At 39.5% G+C, this 22066-nt stretch overlaps 1 protein-coding gene across 1 annotated transcript in view; it reads right to left on the minus strand.

Annotated features, from left to right (window-relative positions):
• Positions 1 to 1425: 1425 nt before the first annotated feature.
• Positions 1426 to 22066, minus strand: part of AACS (acetoacetyl-CoA synthetase) — a 45308-nt gene continuing 24667 nt past the window's right edge. The window contains exons 6-18 of the mRNA XM_075434677.1: positions 21773 to 21887; positions 21143 to 21224; positions 20326 to 20473; positions 16254 to 16334; positions 14981 to 15105; positions 11495 to 11559; positions 11193 to 11315; positions 9729 to 9842; positions 9104 to 9229; positions 7510 to 7579; positions 6549 to 6607; positions 5490 to 5692; positions 1426 to 2750 (exon numbers count right to left, since the gene is read on the minus strand). Coding sequence (XP_075290792.1) covers positions 2613 to 2750; positions 5490 to 5692; positions 6549 to 6607; positions 7510 to 7579; positions 9104 to 9229; positions 9729 to 9842; positions 11193 to 11315; positions 11495 to 11559; positions 14981 to 15105; positions 16254 to 16334; positions 20326 to 20473; positions 21143 to 21224; positions 21773 to 21887 — 1449 coding nt within the window. The 3' untranslated portion in view covers positions 1426 to 2612. The remainder of the gene's footprint in view (positions 2751 to 5489; positions 5693 to 6548; positions 6608 to 7509; positions 7580 to 9103; positions 9230 to 9728; positions 9843 to 11192; positions 11316 to 11494; positions 11560 to 14980; positions 15106 to 16253; positions 16335 to 20325; positions 20474 to 21142; positions 21225 to 21772; positions 21888 to 22066) is intronic.

Consider the following 22066-nt stretch of genomic DNA (forward strand, 5'->3'; position numbering starts at 1 on the left):
TCACGGAGTCTGGACGGTGTTCCCAGCTCTGCCACAGCCTCTCTGCGAGGGCGAGTCACTTCACAGCCTAATGCAAGCACCCACTCACCTCTCCTCCCGCCTGGATTTCCAGGAGCTGTCGGCATCCAGCACTCCTGAAGCTCAGACCCTCAAAACCAGGTGAGGCACAGACAGGTCACCTGGCTGCACAGCGCAGTTTGCACCACCCAGGCTTTACAGCTGTAAAGTAATTTTCAATGCATAGACCAACATAAAAATACATCTAATTTTTCTGTTTGTAACTATAGTCTGAGAAAATCTTTGCAATATCCGACACTTAAAAAACATCAAATTATATCCGTTAACAAAACCTTCTACAGTGTTTCTAGCAGGATAAAGGATTAAAAAAGCAGTTTCTAGGCATTGTATATGTTCTTAATGTATCTGTGCTTCTAAACTATCTTTAATTAATGAAATATCCCAAAATTACTTATTAATAAGGATCTGTGGGCTTTGTAAACTCCAGACATTTTGCATGAATTAAAGAACAATATAATGAAGTTTTAATGAATACAAAGTCACAGTTAATGTAAAATTTATATATAGCATGCCAGAGGGGAAAGGAATTTAAAAGTACTTTTAATCATAGGTTATTGGCAGCTGGATAGCTCATTTTTATACTTTTCTAATGGGTGCTTGGTATTTAGATTATCACATTTATCATGCCAGCATGCTATATTGTTGACTTGGTACAGTTCAGAAAGTCAAACAGAGACCAGCTCATTTAAAACCTCATTTGCTAATGAGGCATTTCTGCATCCTGCAGCGAACATGGAGCTGGTGTCCACAAAATGACTGTGTTCCTTCGATTCAGCCATAGACCACCGGAGAGGGGCTACTCCCCAGCTGCATTTATAAGCAGTTCCGCTCTTACTGAATTATTAGCAGCCATATTTTACATATTCTGCAACGGCCTTCAGCTTACAGGAGTGAGCAAGCTGAGATCTATCACAGGGTAGAAAAAATACACAAATCAACTTTTACCAGCTGCAGCTGAACATGAGCATCTAGATTTTGCCCCAAGTAACAGAGTACACACCTTTCAGTGCACAGATTTATCCCTTTTGGCAACATTAACATACTGCAACCTACAACTTCCTACTGTGGGACACAGGGCACATTTTCAGCACACTTTCTTCCACTCCTGCTCACCTGTGACCTTCTCAATGAGCCAACCATGCATACTTCACTAGCAGCAATGTTGTACTTGTCCTGGGCTCTGCATAAGAAAACAGGATAAAAATTTCAGGTAATACTCATTTTGTAGTGGGGTGGACTTGGATTAAAACCACTAAAATCAGTAACAAATTAAGCTAAAAATTATTCCATGACACCCAAAAGGAAAATAATAAGACAATAACTGAAAGTTGAAACAGATGTAGTATATAATATACATAAACAATCAGTTTCTTTTAATTAACTCTTCATCAATGCTGAATGGATTCAACGCAATTGTAAGTATATCCATGATTTTAATGCATTAAATACTCAACCCACAAAATTCAAATAGTGCAGTAGATACTGAATGCCAGAGGCTCGGTACAACTACTGTAACTGTATTTTATGAAAAACAAAACAATGTTTAGTGCTTCCATTTTACTGTTTTAGTATGCTCATAACAGTATTTTTCCCCTTATAAACTGAAAGGATACAGAGCTAGAAAACATTTTAGTCTTTCACTTTCAACATGACATTTAGTAAAAAAAGTTACAAAAACCATCAGCTTTTAATAAATGAAATCATTGGAATTCTTCAGCTAACAACACGGGATTGCTGCCTTACAGCCAAAGAACTTCAAAACAAGGAAGCAAAATGCTGTCTTCAACCACAGTGATGTTAATCCAGAGTAATGACAGTACATTCCATGGCAATAACCTGAAGCTACACCAGGAATGAGGAGGAGGTGATTGCTCCCTCAGCTTCCGAACCCCCAGAAGTCTATCAACTAAAAGCCTAAAACAATAGGAAGGTTACATCATAAAATGAAGCAGCAATTACCTTCAAGGGTACCATGAGGTATTTCAAGACTGAAATTACTCCGAGTCAAGTCAAATGGGTTTAGTGCATTATGATTTGGCTTTATAAAAACACTTAAATGCACACTATATATAGAACATTTTCATGTTTTGTAGTCAAGTAGTTAAAATCACTGTGTATTCCTTACAGGTGACAAACACATGGCTTGAAAAAAAAAAGATGTTGCTAAAAATCCACTTCAAAAAAATGAAAATATTCTACTTGCAATTGTAAATTCTGCTACAGGTGCTCCCATTTGATGGGCTGCTGATGTAAATCTAACCAGCAAAGATACACTCATATATAAAAAAAAAAAAAAAAAATCAAAACAGGCAGGTTCCTCCTTCCAGCCTGAAAAAAGCTCCAAAATATATGGCATATTTAACCAATAAAAGGGAGCTAAGCTTTACCCAAGCCTTTCATAATGCACTTCATGAAATATTTTTTCTTTTAAAAGAACCACTGGTATTAAATAAAGCTTTTTCTTTACATACAGTATTGGTATATACAATACAAACACAGAACAAAGACAAATGCAAAAAACCAAACAAGCGACTTCAGAAGTTCTGAAGCTCAGGAATATTTTGGTACAGGTCCAAAGTCTCTGGGTTTGAGAAAGCTCCCCGCTGCTCAACTTCTTTCCCCGCAATTATTTGCTTCACAGCTACTTCCACTTTTTTCCCATTTATTGTATACTGAAAAACAAAACCAGCAATAATAAAATTACACTTTTCATGTAGTAGCTTTATGGAAATATTCATGAAAACCCCCACCAATCCCAGAACTCCATCAAAATTTAGCACAATGTCTTCCCTTCTCTGTTACACTTCAAGCACAAGAATCTTTCTTCTGAACAATCACTTGAAGAGTAAGTGCAATTCAAAGAAGAGTGTATATATGATTTTAGTTTACTACCCCTATTTGGCAGTATTGCAAGAACCCGACCAAGCTCCAACTTAAACCAATGAAACCAGATCAGATCATGGTATAAACACCAAAAATATTTAATGTTTTATGTTCTGACACATCCAATTTTCAAACCATTTTAATTTTCTAAGGGTAGACTCAAAAAACAAAGCCCAACTCCATCGGGCTTTGGGAGAAGAAAACCATGACTTTTGTATCTTAAATGGACAGTCTGTTTCTAAGAGGGTAAAGTGGAACACTGAGCTTAAATGGTCCTATACATTTAAATGTTTCAAAACAAACCGTAACAAAGGCTTCACCTCCACTTATGAATCACAAATTCTATTACGCTGGGTTTTTTGTTTGTTTTGGTTTTTTTTTTTTTCAATGTCCTTACTCTGAGTAAGACAAAGACCTCACCTAATTCTTCTCTTCTGACTAGTAGTGTACAGTAAGGAGGAACTACTCCAGTGTTACCAGGAACTGTCAAGGCCCATTTTAGATCACAATCTCTGCTTTTATAGGCACCAAGGCTTTAATAACACCTTCCTTGGGCTGATACCACTAAGAATTTTTAGGGAATACCAGCTTGGCAAAGCTGACCTCTAAATATCTCCTTAGTCTTGCCTGTCGACTCTGGGAACAGAGACTGCACTTGCTTTACTACTGAATCTGCTGATCGATGAACCCAGGTTGTTCCCGGCCTCCAAAGCCACTGAAACTCCTTAACTCTAGGTAGCACCATTTTTCATTAGAGATCTTTCATAGCAAGGCTAAATAAACCTCAACTGAATACACTCTTGCAATATTGATCTTGATACGAAGTCAAACTTTTCCTTATTTAAACTACTGGAGTCATGTGTAATCCTACCCTCCTGAACCACCTTCATCAGCCACTCTTCCTCCTCTACAATTAGAAACCTAGTTTTCTCAAGTGCTCAGAAATCAGAACTCCTCAGCAGCCTGCAAGGGAACTGCCCCTTTAAAAAGAGATCAGACAGACTGTTCAGCAAAGCAAATTTCTTTACTGTAATCAGTAAGCATCTTGTGGATGATGACCAGAAGAACGCTTATCTCTGCTCAGGACAGAACTAGAAAGATTCACACTAAGTTTGCAGTGAGTTTAGCACCTGGATATTGCATTAAAAACCTGGCTTTGTATTACTAAAGTCCTAATCCCTTCAGCACAGCTGTACTATTTCCACCAGCATATAGTGTCAGTATGTCATCAGGACTGGACTGCATTTTCAGATGAAGGTTCAAATACATTTCTAAGAGTAGCAGAAAACAGAAAGATGTTTCCCTTACAAGCAAAACTTTCAAAGAAAGTTGGCAGACAGCTTTGATCACTTTACCACCAGCATATTTATCTGAAAGGTAATTAAAATTCACTCAATTGTAAATTCAGTCAAAGTGGGAACTAATTAATGATCTAAGCAGGCTTTCCTGAGGGGCAGCCCATCACAAACACCTCACTGCCATCAACTTCGTGCTTATGCATTCAGGTGATTTACATGGTTTACAAGTTCGATACTTGATGCAGAAGCTAAGTTGCAGCTCAGAAAATCCAGAATTCAGCACTGAACAGGTGCAGGGGAATTTACACTCACACAAAGACAACATTTTGTGCCAAGTATTATTCGCCAACAGCAGCCAGAAACAGAAGCAACTCTGAGTTCCTCAGAACCAGATCGCTGTGCGCACCACAGAGGCTGGCAGCCCTGAACCCCAGACCCCTTCCACACAAACCTACACTGGCAGTAAATGGGTATCAGAATATCAAACAATCGGTCTGAAGTCTCCAGTCTTCTCTAGGCACACGCAAGTCTATGTGCAAATGGACTTCAGACAACTACACACTGCACCCCCCATTTTGCTGCTCATAAAACTGTAGAGAACAAACTACCAGAGAGGACTACAAAAAAGATATTCCATCTAAAGAGTTCATACAGCAAGGAATAACACTGCAGAGCGATGCAGCTCCAGAAGACTGAGCACACCATACAAATTTCTCCCCCTCCCTTCATAAGCATAAAGATTTTATTTTAGTTACCGCTACTGTTAAGACATGATAGAACTACATTTAAGCAGCTAAACAGATGTAAAAGCGAAATGTTTTTACAAAATGATTTTATAAATTTGCTCAGTGCTCTCAGCATTCATAAGAATGTAATTCAAAACAGAAAAACAAAAACAAAATAAGCTTATGGGTAGCCACAAAAGCTGAACTACCCCTAATATTTTCCTTTAAAAGGCTTAAGTATATATTACTGAGAAAATGCAACACACATTTATAAACTGAGAACAGGCATTTTTAGGTATTGTTAAAAAACAGAAACATGCTTAGCTGAAAAGGAGATGAAATGATGTTGCTAGGCAACATAGACAAACTATTTATAAAGCTCGAATACACTTTTGAGATGCTAAAATTTCCACGCATGTGGGTTTGAAGAGCAGTGACAACTGCTCCTTAATTACTATTCAAGGTGACACAGAAAAAAAAGTAGGCAGCATTTTTCATGACATACCGGAATGCCTTTGGTTTCTAGAATGAGGCTTGGAACATGCCTGGCAGAAAGCGCTACACGTATCGCATCTCGTATTCTTTTCACCAGATCCTCGCTGAACACATGGTTTAATGCCATCTTCAGGAAGAGTATCACCCTCTCCTCCCCATCTTTGTTGTACTGAGGGACACAGAGGCTATCGGAGACCTCCTCAAAGGCTTCGACTGAAAATAAAGGAAGAGTCCTTATCAGTACTTGCTTTTGTATACTATTCTGGATGCACATTTTTTTGTGGTGGCACCAGAAGAAACATCTCCTCCCCTAGAGCTGCAAAGGCAAAACAGACATCCTGGCTAGGTTATTCTACAATTAGCTTCCCCTCTGGCTGCTCTGAAATTTTAACTCCTGCTCAGGAGAAAATCCAGTTTTAAGGACCATATGTATTTTGGCTCAGAATAAAAACTTTTGCTATAACTTTTGGGACAGATAACAAGCTTTTATACTAAGCCATTTTCTTTGTCTTTCTTCACAATCCCCATTGGCACAGACAGAAAACTAACAAGCCTGATCACACAAGAACAACGAGAGGCAACAGGTCCTCCAGTCTCAGATTAGCACCTTTGCAGGTGCACAGTTTCACCACCTTTCACAAGATAGACCTTCTTTGAAATATGAAGCACAAGCTCAAGAATTTAATCTAATTATCAGGAAAGATACAATAAAACCAGTGTCAAGAGCTTCTCTTGCGGGGGAAAAAAAAGAAAGCCTCAGAAGTCAGGTATTGTCTGATAAATCTGCATGATGCAATTAGTCTTTAAGGCCTTATATGAAAGTAACACCTTATGGAGAACACATCTTGACTACTCATCTCTAATCCTACAGATACTTCGAGAAAGCAACAAATTTCAAGCCTACAAAGCAGAATTTTACTGTTAATGCTAATACGCTCTGTACTGTCTTTCATTCAAAAAATGGTAAGTCCTTTATTACTTAATCCTTCCAAACACCTTTATAATGATTACATTTCAGATTTAAGGCAACAATGTCACAGCTGAAAGAGGTGAAAAGTTAATTTCATACCTATGTTATAGATTTCAGAACTTCCAAATCTTACGCCATTTGGATTTAATGTACCATCACTGAAAATCACACACAAAACAAAGAAGCATTAAAATGTGATTAGAATTCGATAAAAAGAGAAAAATTGATGCAATTAACCAAGTCCACATTTTGTGCAGTGAATATGCAGCCACATCATAAATAGGATTTTAGAAGAATTTGCTTCAAAAAGGCATTTTGCTCATCAGAATGAAGTTGTACAGAGAACCTCAACATTATTCATTCACCTTTCCTGGTCCCTCCCTTTTCCAGCAGCCTACAAATACACATCACTGACACCAAAACAGACCAAGAATCTTCATAGTACTCCATGTTGCAGTTGCTTCTCATTACTTTCCAGTCCCTTACAGCTAGAACATTTTTGTTCCCTATACAGCAGCCTCACACCGTACATCTGGGGAGCACGTCCCATGACAGCGCCAGACAGATTCAAGGCATTCACTCAACTTTGTTTCAAACAGCAACTTTTACATGCAAGCAGAAAATTTAGCCACAGTTGTGATTTTGAATGTTTATGATTGCTAACACAAGCGCAACTTAATACCTGACCTTCTATAATTAAGTTTTGCTGTAAAGCAAAGTCAATGGCAAAGCCCAGACCAGAAGAGCAGTTTTCAGATTCACTACCTTGAATGCGCTGCACTCTCAATTTAGATCATTATAAACAATGGAGCACAAAACTAAGTCCAGCACTGTCTCATATTCACACATACAAAAGTAGGGTAGAACTCTGAAATGGGCTCCCTTCCCTCTAATCCAGCTGCTTTGGTTAATTTAAGGGTTGAAATCCACAATACTGGATTTAACAAAACAAATATAAAGCCAACAGGCATGATGGAAAATCATGTACATTATGCTCTAAGGTGAAGTTTGCAAATTTTAACACTTGTTTCCTCAGAACACTTTCACCAAAATACTATACCTGCGACCCAGCATGACAATTCCTCCTGTCTTGGGATTAATTTTGCAGTAATCACCATGGGCCCAGACACCTATTAGAGAACGACAAGTTTAAGCAGCTGGTTTCTTATTCATCCAGTCACAGCAGACATTTGTGTAACTGAACTCACATAACTTCATAAAATACATACGAAAATGTAACATATCAGATATACGTTGAGAACTGCCCACAGCAAATGTAGCAGTACTTAACTATGCAAACAATCCATAGTGCATTTGCTACAGAGAGCTAGCGTACACAAAAGAGTAGCTTGCATATTAGGATCAAACCCTAAGTTATCTTCTGATTGCTTGTCTGCATGACTATACAGCGTCCTTTAGCAAAGAGACACATAGCTTCTTTTATGATGTACAGTTCTGTGCAAGAAGCTTTCCCAGCTGGCACAATAGGTCTCAACAATTCCCCAGGGAGCTTATGCGCTTAATGTTCTTGATTTGTGTTAATGTAAAACCAGATTTTACTTTTCAAAGCTGGAATAATTTTTGTTATTTTTAAGATTAATACCACTACAGCAGCCTGCCACAAACAGAAATACAAGCCAATTCTACTCAAATTTTTCTAAAGAAAAAACAAACCTCAATGTGCACATATAAGACCATTTTTCTTACTTAACTGTTACAACCCTAAGCCTATTTACAAGGAAAGACAGAAAAGCGGTTTCAGACAGAACCTCTGGACCACAGTGATTTCAGTCTAACAACTGTCACGCAGATTATTTCTTTTTCCATTTACTGTTGTCAGGCTTACATGCAGACTGCAAGTTCCACATTCCCTCCATTTTCCTATACGATTATCTCCTGCTGCACATCCCGACTTCTCTCCTGAATCCACTCTGTATTGCTGCTATTTACAAAAAAGCTTCCATCTCCAAAAAGCAGCAGTTTGAGGTCCTGCTCCCATAAAAACCCCTGCCTAGTAGGCAGCAGGGAGTTCAGCATCAGCATGCCACAGAAGCAAAAGCTCTGGATGAGCAGAGCCCTCCACAATTGTTAGGAAGCAAGCCTCTGGCCCACAGTACCCATTCCTTTACTCTTAGCACCACTGGAAGACGGTATGAATGCAGAAAATGCATGTCTGAGGCAGCATATACTTAAGCCTCATACTAATGAGGTAGGTCAGCACTTACCCCTCAGGATTCACTCCGCCGGCTAGGCAGGAGCAGCCTGGCAGAGGTGCAGTAGCACTCCTTAATGGAGGATTGCTCCCTGACCTATTCAGCACTGTCATTTCACACTCATGCCAAGCAGTCCATGTCTGTACTGCAGATTATCAGGCTATTACAGTCACATCTTCCTAACGAGAGCAGGAGCAAAATGGGATTGGAGCTTTCCAGAGATTCTTATTAAATTGATCTGGACCCATACTCAAAACAAAGTACTAGAAAACAGTGTGAGATACTGTGAAACGTGTCGTGGAGTTCTCACCCTGGAAATCTAGATTCAAAGCCGCACCTGCCTACCACTGGGCAATAACAAACCTGTACCTTCCCAAGAGCACCAATACATTCTGTATCCTTGGTCAGTCTGAGCAGTATCTCAAGCCCTTCATTACATACCTGGGAATTTTGAAAAATAAGCCTTCCTGTACTTGTTTCCATTCTCATCGTTCCAGAAGTGCGTAGGCTGACAGGGAATAGGCTTGGTACAAACCAGCTCTCCACTTTCACCCCAAACTGGTTTTCCTGTTTGGAAAGAAAGAGCTATTGTCTGCATTTCTCTTCTGCAAACAATAGAGTACCAAAGCAAAGAGCATCTACAGTCATTACTGACATGTCACATGCTGATGTAGACAGGAAATGAGCTGTGACTGGTGGTCTTAACAGCTTGTGTTCAACTCCTAAACTCATCCTTCCCTTAACGTCAGTAACTTCAGGAGAGTTACACCACAGCATGGAAGCCAGCCTGGCATCCATAGCAACATAGCTAATTAGCACACACACCAGAGGCTACAATTTGGCCTTGATGTGCTTCAGCAGAGTAATGGAAAAGCAGTGAAGATAATCAATGTGTAAAAAGGCACTTGAGTCCAGATTAGATGGATCCAGATTCAGGTTTTGTGGAACACGTTTCCAAAGTGAAGTCACCCATTTAACAGCTGACCATTTACCCACCTGATGAATTAACACTGAGGTCATATAATGACGGTATTTCATAACCATGCATATTTTGGATAATAGTTACCTTCATCATTCCATGCTTCTACAGCCATTCCAAGGTTTCTGGCCTGAATTTCTCCTTTGTAAACTGGAACTGTAACATTTTGACCCATGAAGCACGAAATGATATCTGTCCCACCTACAATAAAAGAACTCTATTCAGAATACAAGAATACTTTTTGGAAAATGCAAAACCGAAAACTATGCAAGAACTCTAGAACAGCAAACTGCCACCTTTGCCAAATGCTTCTGATCTACATTAAGCAGCAGCACAGAACAGACAGTATTATCTAGGATGTTATGTGACTTAATAAAAGGAGGTTTCTTTTCTCACTATATATGTCTTTGTAAGTGTATGCCCTTCATGCAGAAATATTCCTTAAGGCATAACTTTTCTTCTTCCAACAGTTTCTTTAATCTCATTTAAGAAAATTTCCTTCTATATAAGAACCTGAACAGGCCCCGGTTTATAGACTTAGACATTTAAGATCAGTTGGAAACATTTCCTTGTTTGTTTTCATTAGTTTGAAGTCACCAGTCAAGCTATTCCTCTCAATATTTACTTAGCTTGTATATCTTGTTCTCAGTAGCACAGGGCAGGGGAGCCATGCCTACAGGATGAACAGTTATCAACAAAAAAACCGTTGAAGTGCTTAACTGGAATATTTATAGTCTTTCTAGGACTTCAAGGAAGCAGAATAAAGACATGAATCAATCATGCTAGCTTTATTCAAAAACAGTCTTCCACATTTGAGACTATCGATGTCTATAGTAGCAAGCTCAAGGTTCAGCACTACTCTTACTAGGACCAAAGTCAGAGGTGACTTCAGTAGCTGAATAGTCAGACTTCAAAAAAAAAGCTAAACAGAGTTAAAATGCCCTTTGAAAAAGTCAGTCCTCATTACAAAACAGAATGAGGAGTTCTGTGGTGGACCTGATGTGAATAGAAGTTGCCTCAGCTAGCGCTCCTCACAACAAACTGCACAGTATGTGGGCTTGATATTTCTCTAATTATATAATTTACAAAAAAATCTGTCTGTGGTGCCAATTACTTGGCACAAAAGAATTGAAATGGGAACATGGAAAAACCTCTCCAAGAGGTATTTTCTGCTAAAGTCAGCTATTTGCAGAACAGTATGTTCTGTAGGTTAATAGACTCTTTTCTTGATCTCACCCTGCTACCCCTAAGGACAGGCAGTCAAAATAAATGATCCTGCTTAAAAAAAGCCAAAACCCAAAACATCCACCTAAAAGAAACATTCAGAAACGTTCCACCTAAAAGCCTTTTGAGTGTAGGAGCTTCATTATGGCACAACAAATTAAGCAAAAAATCTCTGCACTAAAACGACAATTAATTCCAGCTTAACTATAACCAAGTCTGAATGAGTCAAGGCTTAAGCTTCCCAAATATCCATCAGCAAACAAGGCAGAAGGAAATGCACAGGCACTGAACAGAATTAGGAAGATGCACGCAGCACAGAAGCGTCACCTGAAACGGATCCCAGGAGGACACTGCTTTTTATATGTTTGTAGACATACTCATAGCTTTGAGATTTGAGCGGTGATCCTGTAGACAGTATAGTGTGGAGTGTCTGGAGATTGTGTGTTTCACCTTCAAAAGCAGGAAATCAAAATAGATTAAGGTAGAATTTTTACAAGATCTTGTAACTATTTGTCACAACAATCCAGAATAATTACATCAAGGACTTTGTGACAAGACACAAGGCCAGAACCTGGTAAGGAAAGGCAGCAGGGAGGATGAAAGGGACTCAATAGCTTATTGAAGCTTACATGGTTTTAAATTTTTCTCTTCTAGCACAGCCAGCCACTTTGCACCCGTTCCAAGGATGGTGATCCTAGAGGGGGGAAAAAATGTTTAAATGTTTTGCATATTTAAATATGCTAAGATTCTAAAGACCTGCAATTGCCACTGCAGTAAGCAGAGGCTGACAGACACTCTGTACATTGATCGGTCAAGCAATGTAGTCTCTTAAAGCTTTCTAAGTGCAAGGCACATCCTCTTGAGCAATCAAAATCAGTCAGATCACTTGTCATTTCTGCAGCTTTGGAACTTCTAATTGTGTCTTTAAATATTAAGCAAAGCTTTCCCATCTTGTGGAAAATGTTCACTTTCATTTACAGGAATTCGTAACTGCAGAACATTCTAAAGACATCCTCAAACGTTGCAATGTTTACTTCATTAATGGGCCATAATTGCCACTAAGCTGTTTAAAACAAAACTGCTGCCTTGTTACACTGTTACACAAAAATTTTGCCATTTCAGGGCACAGTTTAACAAAGAATACTTCACTCTGCAGACAGTCATGGATTTTCTTAGATACCTGTTCGGTTTCCACTGATGACAATCTGAGTCGCAGGTGCCTAACTGGACATGAAATTTGGCCTAATAACTAAACAACTGAATTATGCCCTTACAAAAAGCGTATTTAGAGCTCCCCAATACAACATAATTAAAATTTGAAATGAAGGCCGTACCCCTTCCATACTCTATTAATGGAAGTGCTAGTTTATTGTTTCTGCTGACTTTCAGGAAATACTCCTCCTTGCCTTCTGCTAATTCATTTTATATTACAGCAATAAACTCACTCAAGAAAATGCAGAGACACACATAAGCATAAGGGATACAGCCTGACAGCACAGAACACGGACAATACACGCATCAGCAGAACTTGAAATAAGATCCTGGTATCTTTGCTTTTACTCCAAAGGCAAGACGGAAGCTAGAACAGCTCTCAAGATAATAATACCATTTCAGACACACAGAGAGGGCTGTTTCATCGCCATCAAAAGGGGATGTCTTCCTCTGCCATTTAGGTGGATGACAGTTACTGAGAGAGCCAGGCTATTTGCACAAACACATCAGTTCAGAGCAATTTATCAGGTACACAGGAGGAACACCGCGAGAGCCCACAGAAGTACGCCGCTCCTCCAGTTATCACAGAGTCCCAGTATGGTAGGGGTTGGAAGGGACCTCTGTGGGTCACCCAGCCCAACCCCCTGCCGAAGCAGGGTCGCCTACAGCAGGCTGCACAGGACCTTGTCCAGGCGGGTCTGGAATATCTCCAGAGAAGGAGACTCCACAACCTCCCTGGGCAGCCTGGGCCAGGGCTTCGTCACCCTCAGAGGGAAGAAGTTCTTCCTCATGTTCAGACAGAACTTCCTCTGCTTCAGTTTGTGCCCGTTACCCCTTGTCCTGTCGCTGGGCACTGGAAAGAGTCTGGCCCCATCCTCCTGACACCCACCCTGCAGATATTTGTAGGCATTTCTAAGGTCCCCTCTCAGCCTTCTCTTCTCCAGGCTGAAGAAGCCCAGCTCCCTCAGCCTTTCCTCATAGGAGAGATGCTCCAGTCCCCTCATCATCCTCACAGCCCTCCGCTGGACTCTCCAGTAGCTCCTCATCTTTCTTGAACTGGGGAGCCCAGAACTGGACACAGCACTGCAGGTGGGGCCTCACTAGGGCAGTGCAGAGGGGTAGAAGAACCTCCCTCAACCTGCTGGCCACGCTCCTCCTAATGCATCCCAAGATCCCATTGGCTTTCTTGGCAGCCAGGGCACACTGCTGGCTCACGGTCAAGCTGTCATCCACCAGGACACCCAGGTCCCTCTCCACAGAGCTGCTCTCCAGCAGGTCCACCCCAGCCTGTACTGATACATGGGGTTGTTCCTCCCCAGGTGCAGGACCCTGCACTTGCCCTTATCACATACCACAATCACACAAACTATTTTTACTCTTGTGTAATATCTTACTCTCCTTCCATGCTTCAAGTTACTGCTTATTTTATAGTTAGAATACGTAATACTTCTGTTTATTTTTAAGCTCTTTGACACTTCCTCTACAGCACACGTAGAGCCTAGTCTCCTATTCTTTCCTTCCAAATGCTACGTAATTGCTGTATGGTGACTAAATACAGTTCACTTGAACACATCTTTAATTGATGTCCACTTACGCAGTTCTTGTCATGCAGTACGAGATACCTTGATGACACTATAAGAACACGTTACCTGAAGGAAAGTATGGTATATCTTCAGAGAAGCAAGATAGTCTTAACATGTTGAAGCCTTTTTTTCAAATATGTAACATATGACTGAGCTGGGAACAGACTGCATTATGAAGTACCACACAGATGGCCACCGCTTTTAGCACCCGATTACAAAAGTGAGACATGCAGACACATTTCTGTTATCTTCACTTACTTTTGGCATGTAGAAACAATGCTTAAAAATAAGCTGTGTTATTTCTCAATTTAAATTTTTTGCCTGTTGTCCTACTAGGGTTTTTTTTGGGGGGTGGGAGGGCATCTTTAATTTATGGTTTTGTTTTGTGGTTTTTTTTTTACTGAAATCCTTCTGACTAGGCATTAACTTTCAACCCTAATAGCCACAAAATGTCAGTCTTCAAATATTACATGTCACTAAAGACAGAGTGAAGTTGAAATAATTAATTATAAAGAGTCAGAAAGTGAATCTTTTGGTACCCATTTTCTACCACAAATGAATTAACTTTAATTATCAATTTCAAGTGACACTCATTATTTTAACAGTAATATTATTCAGATCTAATCTTTACATGTAGTTTGCAAAACAGGAAAGTTACAAAAAAAAAAATCAAAGTTTAACCAGTGTACAAAGCTAAGTACCACTACAGGATTTTAGACTGTTTATCCAATAAGTACCATTTCTGTAGGCTTCAACAGGGCACTATGAGCATTTTTAGGGACAAAAAGTTGTGTAAAACAATTAACAAACATCTTGACAGGGAGAATTACGCATTATAGATTAAAAAGCAAAATATGAAAATATAAGCAACCTTGCTGAGCCTTTCCAGTCAATTTATGTCTTTAAGTCAAAGTGCTATACTGAGTCTTATGTTGAGCTGCTTGAAATAAAGGATTCTTATTTTCTAAGTTCTGAGTGTGCTGAGAAATTACTCTTACAGATTGCTCCCAATGACTGCCTTTTGAAAAGGCGGCTCTTGAAAACTGACTATTGAATCAAAATTCTTTGTTTCCTTGGAATCCAAATACTTGACTCAAGTTTGAAACAATCAGCTCTTTGTCTCTTCTGCTCTGTCAAAGACTGTTTTAGTGAAAAATTTTAAAAAGTAGTTCCACTCAAGAGTAAGCCAAAAGATAAACTATGTCACACTACATACTAGTTAGTGCCCAAGAAAATGGCACCTTTAATGCAGGTGCCTGTATGCAGTCAGCGCAACAAGAGCAGAGTCCATTATGCTTCCATTCAATCTTATTTACATACCCCAGTCTGTCAGTCAAGTCCCAGAGCACATTTGGTGATGGAATTAGGGGAGATCCATCATACAGAACCACTGAAGCTCCTGTAGCAAGTGCAGTCACTAACCAATTCCACATCATCCAGCCGGTCTGCAAAAAAGAAAATACCTACATTAGTTTCCACATTTGTCAGCTAGCTGTCCACTTTCCTGGCAGCTCTATTGCAGGATCAAGAGTGTTGCTTGCTGTCATATGCTAATAGAGGAGCTACAAGCAACCAGAAGATGATGGACAGGTGTAGCTCTTGACAGAATCATCTGGACCAGTGCATGCTCCCTGTCCTTATGCAAGAGGTGACAACTTCCCCTCCGCTTTCCTTGTCCGAAGTTTTGCTGCTTTAAGAAACTGGTACACCAACACCTGCCCACACAACCATGCCCAGCTCTGCTGATTACTTCTAATTGTATCATTTAGGAATCAGAAAATAAGGCTAGAGCACTGGTAATCCTCTCACCTGTCCCAAGACTGGATCAGCTCCATGTTCCTGACAGATGTTCATGTAACTTATCCTTACAAATACCTAACAAGATGGGGATTCCACACCTCCCTACACACATACCTTCAAAGCACGAGTCAAGAGACAGCACAACGTTGGGACAAGGTAATTATGATTCCTCCATGGAGATATTATAATGATTTCTCCATTGAGATATTACAAACTGACTAGCAGTGCTAAAGTTCAGAAAGGAACTCATGAGGAAAAACATCTCAAACCGTCACATTAGTAGACAACTTTGGAATCATTTTCTTTACCACAGCATTAGGCAAAAAGCCACATAACTGAACTCCTACAAAGATAAGTTTATTAAAGGAAAGGGAATACAACTGAAGAGTTGTGCAGTTTCCTCCTCACCAAACCAGAAAGACACAACAGAAATTCTCATCTTCAGTATCGTCAAGCCTTGTATGTTGCAGGAATGTTGAGCCTGTTTGGCAGGTGATATTGACGAGGCAGTTAAATCAATAAACCTAAGAGACTGTAAAAATCAATCCATTTTCCTCACTAATTACATCAGAAATATTTAACATGGGTTTGACCTTTCATCAGAAAGGTCCCTGCTACATTTTATTATTCCACATGACTTCTTTTAAACTAATTTAAGTAGGACAACCCCTTGCAGAACAAGAACTAAAAATACATTAAAATGTACTTTTAAATTTGTATGAAAAGCTCTCCCATCTTTGCAAGACAAATACATTAAAGCATTTTTAAAAATGCCTTAGTAAGCCACACTTGCCGTTGTATAGTACATAATAATGTCACTGCTGGTCGTGTTGCCATGAAGAATATGTTCCTTCAGATGCTGTATTAGTGTGCCCTGAAAAAAAACACAATGAAAGAAAAATGTAAGTTCACATAAATGAAAAGCAAAACTCTGACAGCGCATTCAGACTTCAAAAAAAATTAATGTTGTCAATACTTCACAGTATGTACTACAGGATTAAAGACAAGTATTCCCTTCAACCACAACTGAAGTAAATCCCAGGGCCTATCGTCAGTAGCAGCAATTGCATTACCCATTTTCTCACATAACTTTTCAGCTTCTCTCATTAGACCTCAGCAATTCCCACCGCACACCACTTTTAATCCAAGGAATAAATAACTTCCTTCACTTCCAACTCTACCCGGCCATCAGGGCTGCAGAGTACTCCACGCAGGCCATAATTTCAACAGCATGCTTTCACTAGTCAGATTTTCCAAGAAGATAAGCCCTTTGACAGTTTCATTTTCAGGACATCCGGGCAACCAGGAGGAACGAAGGACCTAGCGCTGCTATAAACTGCAGCAGGTGCTATGCATCACCACTGTTTATCCAAACTATCTCATCTATTAACATCTAGGAGACAAAAGACCTAACTATACACATCTCCTGTAAACACTGAAAAGACTAGCAATGTGGAAAATCTCACTGCTCAAAGCATCAATATTAACAATAATGTAGTTATGTATATTACTTCTTTTCTCTTTTGTTGGAAATACCACAGAAGTACCTTTCTGATCATCATTAAAGCATAACCTGTTAGGACAAATAAATTTACAAACTACTTCACGAAGTCCCTTCGCTGCAGCGACAAATTATGTGGTTGATTTTAAAATAAAGATGGTTTTTGCATTTATGCAAGGAGTTATAGTGGAACTATTAAGAGCCTTATAAGCATGAAACAAGATTTACACTGAAAGAAAATAGATTACAGATAGATATTTGAAATGAAAAAGGAGAGTCATAAAACTGGCACACGCTTCAGGAGTAAAGGCAGAAAACATTAAATAAAAATAAGGGAGTAAATCTTATTTTCTCTTCGCAACTCAAAGGAACCAGATCTGACTTCACCTGCTACTGTTCGAATACCCTAAACTGTCACGATGCTGCCACCTAGCTATAGCTACCTCTATCTACATTTAGAAATCAGTTTTAAAAAATTCGGGATTTAGAAACACTGTGTCTAACTTAACTGTTCAAGGTTGCCAAAAGAATTGCAGGTGTTAACATAATTGTTCCATTTATAGAAGTAAGCACATTGCCTCTGCAGGAGAATCCGAAAGAGCCACACAAAGTAGTGAAATTAAAAGTCAAATTCAATTCAAATAAATATTGGCTTTCTTTTTCCTCCATTTAGTTGTTTGTATTCCACAGTTTTGGAACCAAAAGGAAAATTTTTAATAATGACTTTATGCAGAGGCTATGAACTATTCACCTGCAAAATCTGGTAACTCTCAGTCTGGAAACAAAGGCATTGCCATAGAGAGCATAGCTGTTCTAAAGAGCTAATGGTCCAAGATGCTATCTCAAGTTTATTTACAGGACTTGTTTATTTATAGGATTTATTTGGAGGGTCATACAAGCATTTCATGACACAGATCTGGTAGCTGATAAAAACTTACTGGTCTGCTTGTCTTCATTGGGCTTAACATAAGGCTGACAAAGCGCTGAGCATCTGGAGTGTTGAAAAATCAGTAGGCACTGCTGCTCCTGAGCCACACCATCAGCACGTCAGGGACCAGTGCTCAGCGGCTACGTAGCTGAGAGCGAGCTATGCAGCATTCAGAAAGAGTCCAAGCACCAAAAATCCTCAGAGTTTTTGCCTACAGTTACACAAGAAGTCTGTAGCAGTGCAGCTATTTAAGCTCAGGTCTTGCGAGTCCCTATGACGGACAGAAATTACCTGAACAGGATTTTACCAAAAAAACCCTCCTTAGATGGTTGGGAATATTGAATAACTGAAGAGAGGCCTGTATGAATGTGGTAAGAAGCAGAACCAATGTTTTCAGGACTTCAGAATAACAATTACTCAGTAATGTTTCTCTATAACCCTCCAAATGTCTTTCTGTAGCATACCCAATTGTTCAATATGATATATAGCCTTGCTTCCAAGACCAGAAAAGTGTTATTGCCTCTGAGGCATTACTTTTTAAATCATCTCCCATGACCTGGCTTCATTTTCATTATTTACATATGTTATTTCACTTGTGTCAAGAAAACAGAATACGTGCAGAGAAAACAGACCAGAAACACACTGCAGAATTAGATAAACTGAGTTGTGAATTTCAAGTAAGCTGCCTATTAGCATCTGTAAGATCAGAACAGTAACAAAACAGCACTGAAGTACACTGCAAATACACAATAATTGAAATGTCTTTCCTAAAATGTTATCTCTTCTTGCATTTTTAACTATCAAAACCAAACTTTGGTTAATCTGAGGCTGGAAAATGAGACAGACTGTGGGCTAATTCTACTTACGTTGATATCAGTGAGAATCCTCCCTATTACAGTGAAAACAAGATTAAGCCAGGAACAGAGGAACCCTGTCAAGTGCACAGAAGATATATCACAATTTCTTTGCATGGATTTTATTGTAGGCCCTACTCAAACTGACACATACAAAGCACGCAAACCAAGGAAGCCTCCGATGCAACAGTTTGCTTTTAGTCCGGAGGTGTTAGCACCAGAACTTGAAGTCACCCTGCAATACAGGAACTACAGAGCTGCTCAGCAGGAGTAACATTTCCTGTTCAACAACCCATCACATTCTCTTGTCCCCAAAGATGAGTAATCTCTAAACTCTAAGGTAGCTCTGTATGAACTGAAAAGATGCATCAGATGGAGAGCAGAGGCATGATTAAGGGCAAGCTAAGCAGCCACACAGGTAACATGGAAAGAGGAAGAACTTTGCAACAGAGAAAGGTCTCGTTGTCTGATCTACATCTGTTTTTCATCTCCGTACTGTTTATCGTGCATTGCTGAACAGAACACCTGTCCTGTTTTTGTTAATCCATCTTTGCAAGTACTTAACCAGTCTAAAGCCAGTACAGCTTCAAAACAGCTCTCGAACTTCAAAATACACCTCCTTCTTTCTTCTTCACAAACATAGGATTTGTGTCCCAAAGGGACTATTTTATGGCACACACTGCCTGGTATGATCTCCTATTGATAATATATAAAGCAGAGTGTTTATGGGCCGCTTGGGATTTGTCTGTGGGAAAATCCTCGGGTCTTTGCCATCAAAGAGAGGCACGAAGGGATACACTATGTACTTAACAAAGTGATCCTGCCCTCAGGCTACCTCAACAACTCCACAGCCAGCCTAGCAAGATGCTCATTCCTGACTTTCAGAGCAAACAGCAGAAACAACGGACACTGGCTAACAGTTGTCCAGTTTAATTCATACAGGTTGGTACAATGTGATAGTCACATTCTGCCTGCCTTAAGGGGGAAGAGTAAACGGAAAGCAGTAACACCGTATATAGCTTCAGTCACAACAAGACACTGCCTAAAGCAAAGCTTCCATACAAAGCACAACCTACACCCAAAGAGACAGCTAACCTTCTGGCTCCCTTCCTTAAAAAAAGGATTGAGGAGGATGACATGCTTTGAACTGACAGATGTAGGGAGTAACGTCCATGGTCAAAACAATTCTAGGTAATAAAAATTGCAGGCTCCCTATGGGCCTCAATTTGACAGTGTCCAAAAACCAGTTCCAAGCACACAATTCAAGTTCTTTGGCCTTTCTTCTACAAGCATTAAGTCGGGCCAGTTCTACTAGTGCTTGTCACCAACACTTGCTCCCAGGAAGTAGCTGAAATCTCTGAAAGGTCTCTACACCAGTCTCAAACAGATTATTTTATATCCTAATTAACCCATATTTGCTTTAAACCAGTCACTTACAAATAGAAAGTTTCATTGCAAGTTACTGAAAAACTGTCAGCAATCAACTCTTCCTTGCAGTATATTACTATACAACACAGTTAAAGGAAAAATATAACCCAGGTAGTTATATATAGATAATGCAGCTGCAGGAGGGAAGACGTACCCCTGCTGAATGAACCATGCATTTTGGTGCCCCTGTTGTGCCTGATGAATACATGATAAAGAGAGGATGACTGAAAGGCAGCTGTTCAAACTCCAGCTGGGGGGCCTGGTCTCCTTTCCCAGTAGCAAGGAAGTCTTCTAAAAAGACACTGCATAAGAGGGGAATAAAAGAACATTTAAAATTCTTTTGGAAAGCATTACCCCAGCCCATATGCATGATTACTTCTGTATCAAATATTATTTTACAATAAAGTATATACTCAAACTACATATACTCTTTTTATTCCTAGTCTTTCTACTCTGTTTTAATTGCTAGTTGTTTTGTTTTCTTTTTCTGTTTTAAAATAAAACATTAGAATATTGAGATGTAACACAAAAATCAAGCTGATAAATCTGCACCTATGCTCAGCTGCCAGCCTTATCAGCTCAAAGCAGACTGGAACAATCTGATCCTCAACACAAAGCCTGGAACTCAGTCATTTCCAAAAGGTATCCAATTCACATAATCCAGACCAGTAAATAAGCAAAACAAATCTCTAAAAATGCCATTTAAATTATTAATTGTTCATTTCTGGAAGCCACTTCTCCCTATTGTATCCTATTGAATTTTGCCTTCATTTGAGAACCATTAATAGCAACAGTGGTTTTGCAGAAGCAAAACATCTGCAGCAACATACTACTACTAGTTTCAGTATGAAGCTGGACCCACATTAAGAAAACCTAGCTTTTTCAAGTTCAAGAGGACAGGTAGTTTCAGTAGCTATCAGCATCCCTCTCATCCCTAGTTAGGACAGTCACAGCTCAAAAGCCCCCATTACCTGTTTGGAATCTTAGAAATATCTATAGCTTCTCTTGAAGACACGTATGGAATCACCACCACTTTTTTTATATCTGGAAGGCCTGGAAGAAAGAAGAAAAAAATTATTCCTTACATTCAGTTACATAAACCAAAGGTCTTTTCTGTCCAATTGGATCATGCAGTGTAACGCACTAACAGAAATAATTCTGATGCACCAAGTATGGGATATAGTTCTAAATGTTAAGAAACCACAAAAGACTAAACTGTCACCTAAGATACTATTTCCTCAATACTGCTAGCCTTTTAACAATACATGTGTAAATCTGCATGCTTTAGTGCTGTACTGCCTCTTCATTTGTCTTCAGCTGCACTTCGCTTGTGCTTAAAAAACCCAGTATCATCTGTCTCCACTACCACACTTTTACTGCCAGCTAATTTATGATTTTATATTTAAGCTAAAAAAAAGACTGTTAAAGTTACACAAAAGACTGGTTAGGTTCCATTCATATCAGTTCTGCAATTCAAAGTGGCCACAGAGATACTGTAAAGGAGGAAGGACAGTGACAAGCAGTCAGAAGTGTGACTTAGTGGCAGAGTAAACTCAGAAAACTAAATCATAACTAAGACTAGATGATATGCAGTGAAATACCTTTTACCACACTAAGCAGTTTTTCCAAGTGGTTATGTTTTTTGCCATTATATATAACAGCTTCAACAGAGAAGATGAGCTTAGGCTGAATTTGGGAAAATCTGTCCAGTACGCCCTAGGGACAAAGAGAAAAACAGGTTAAAAAATGAAATTGCTTGCTACAGCAGGAAAACCCACTGAATGCTAAATGCAAATCTCAGTCAAGGAATAAGGACAGGCATTAGCAGGACAATTCCTAAAAGAGTCCCTTCTTGTCTTTCACTCACCCAAGATCTCCAGAGTACAACAGGTTTG

Source organism: Opisthocomus hoazin, chromosome 13 (assembly GCF_030867145.1).
Source record: "Opisthocomus hoazin isolate bOpiHoa1 chromosome 13, bOpiHoa1.hap1, whole genome shotgun sequence".
Classification (NCBI taxonomy): domain Eukaryota; kingdom Metazoa; phylum Chordata; class Aves; order Opisthocomiformes; family Opisthocomidae; genus Opisthocomus; species Opisthocomus hoazin.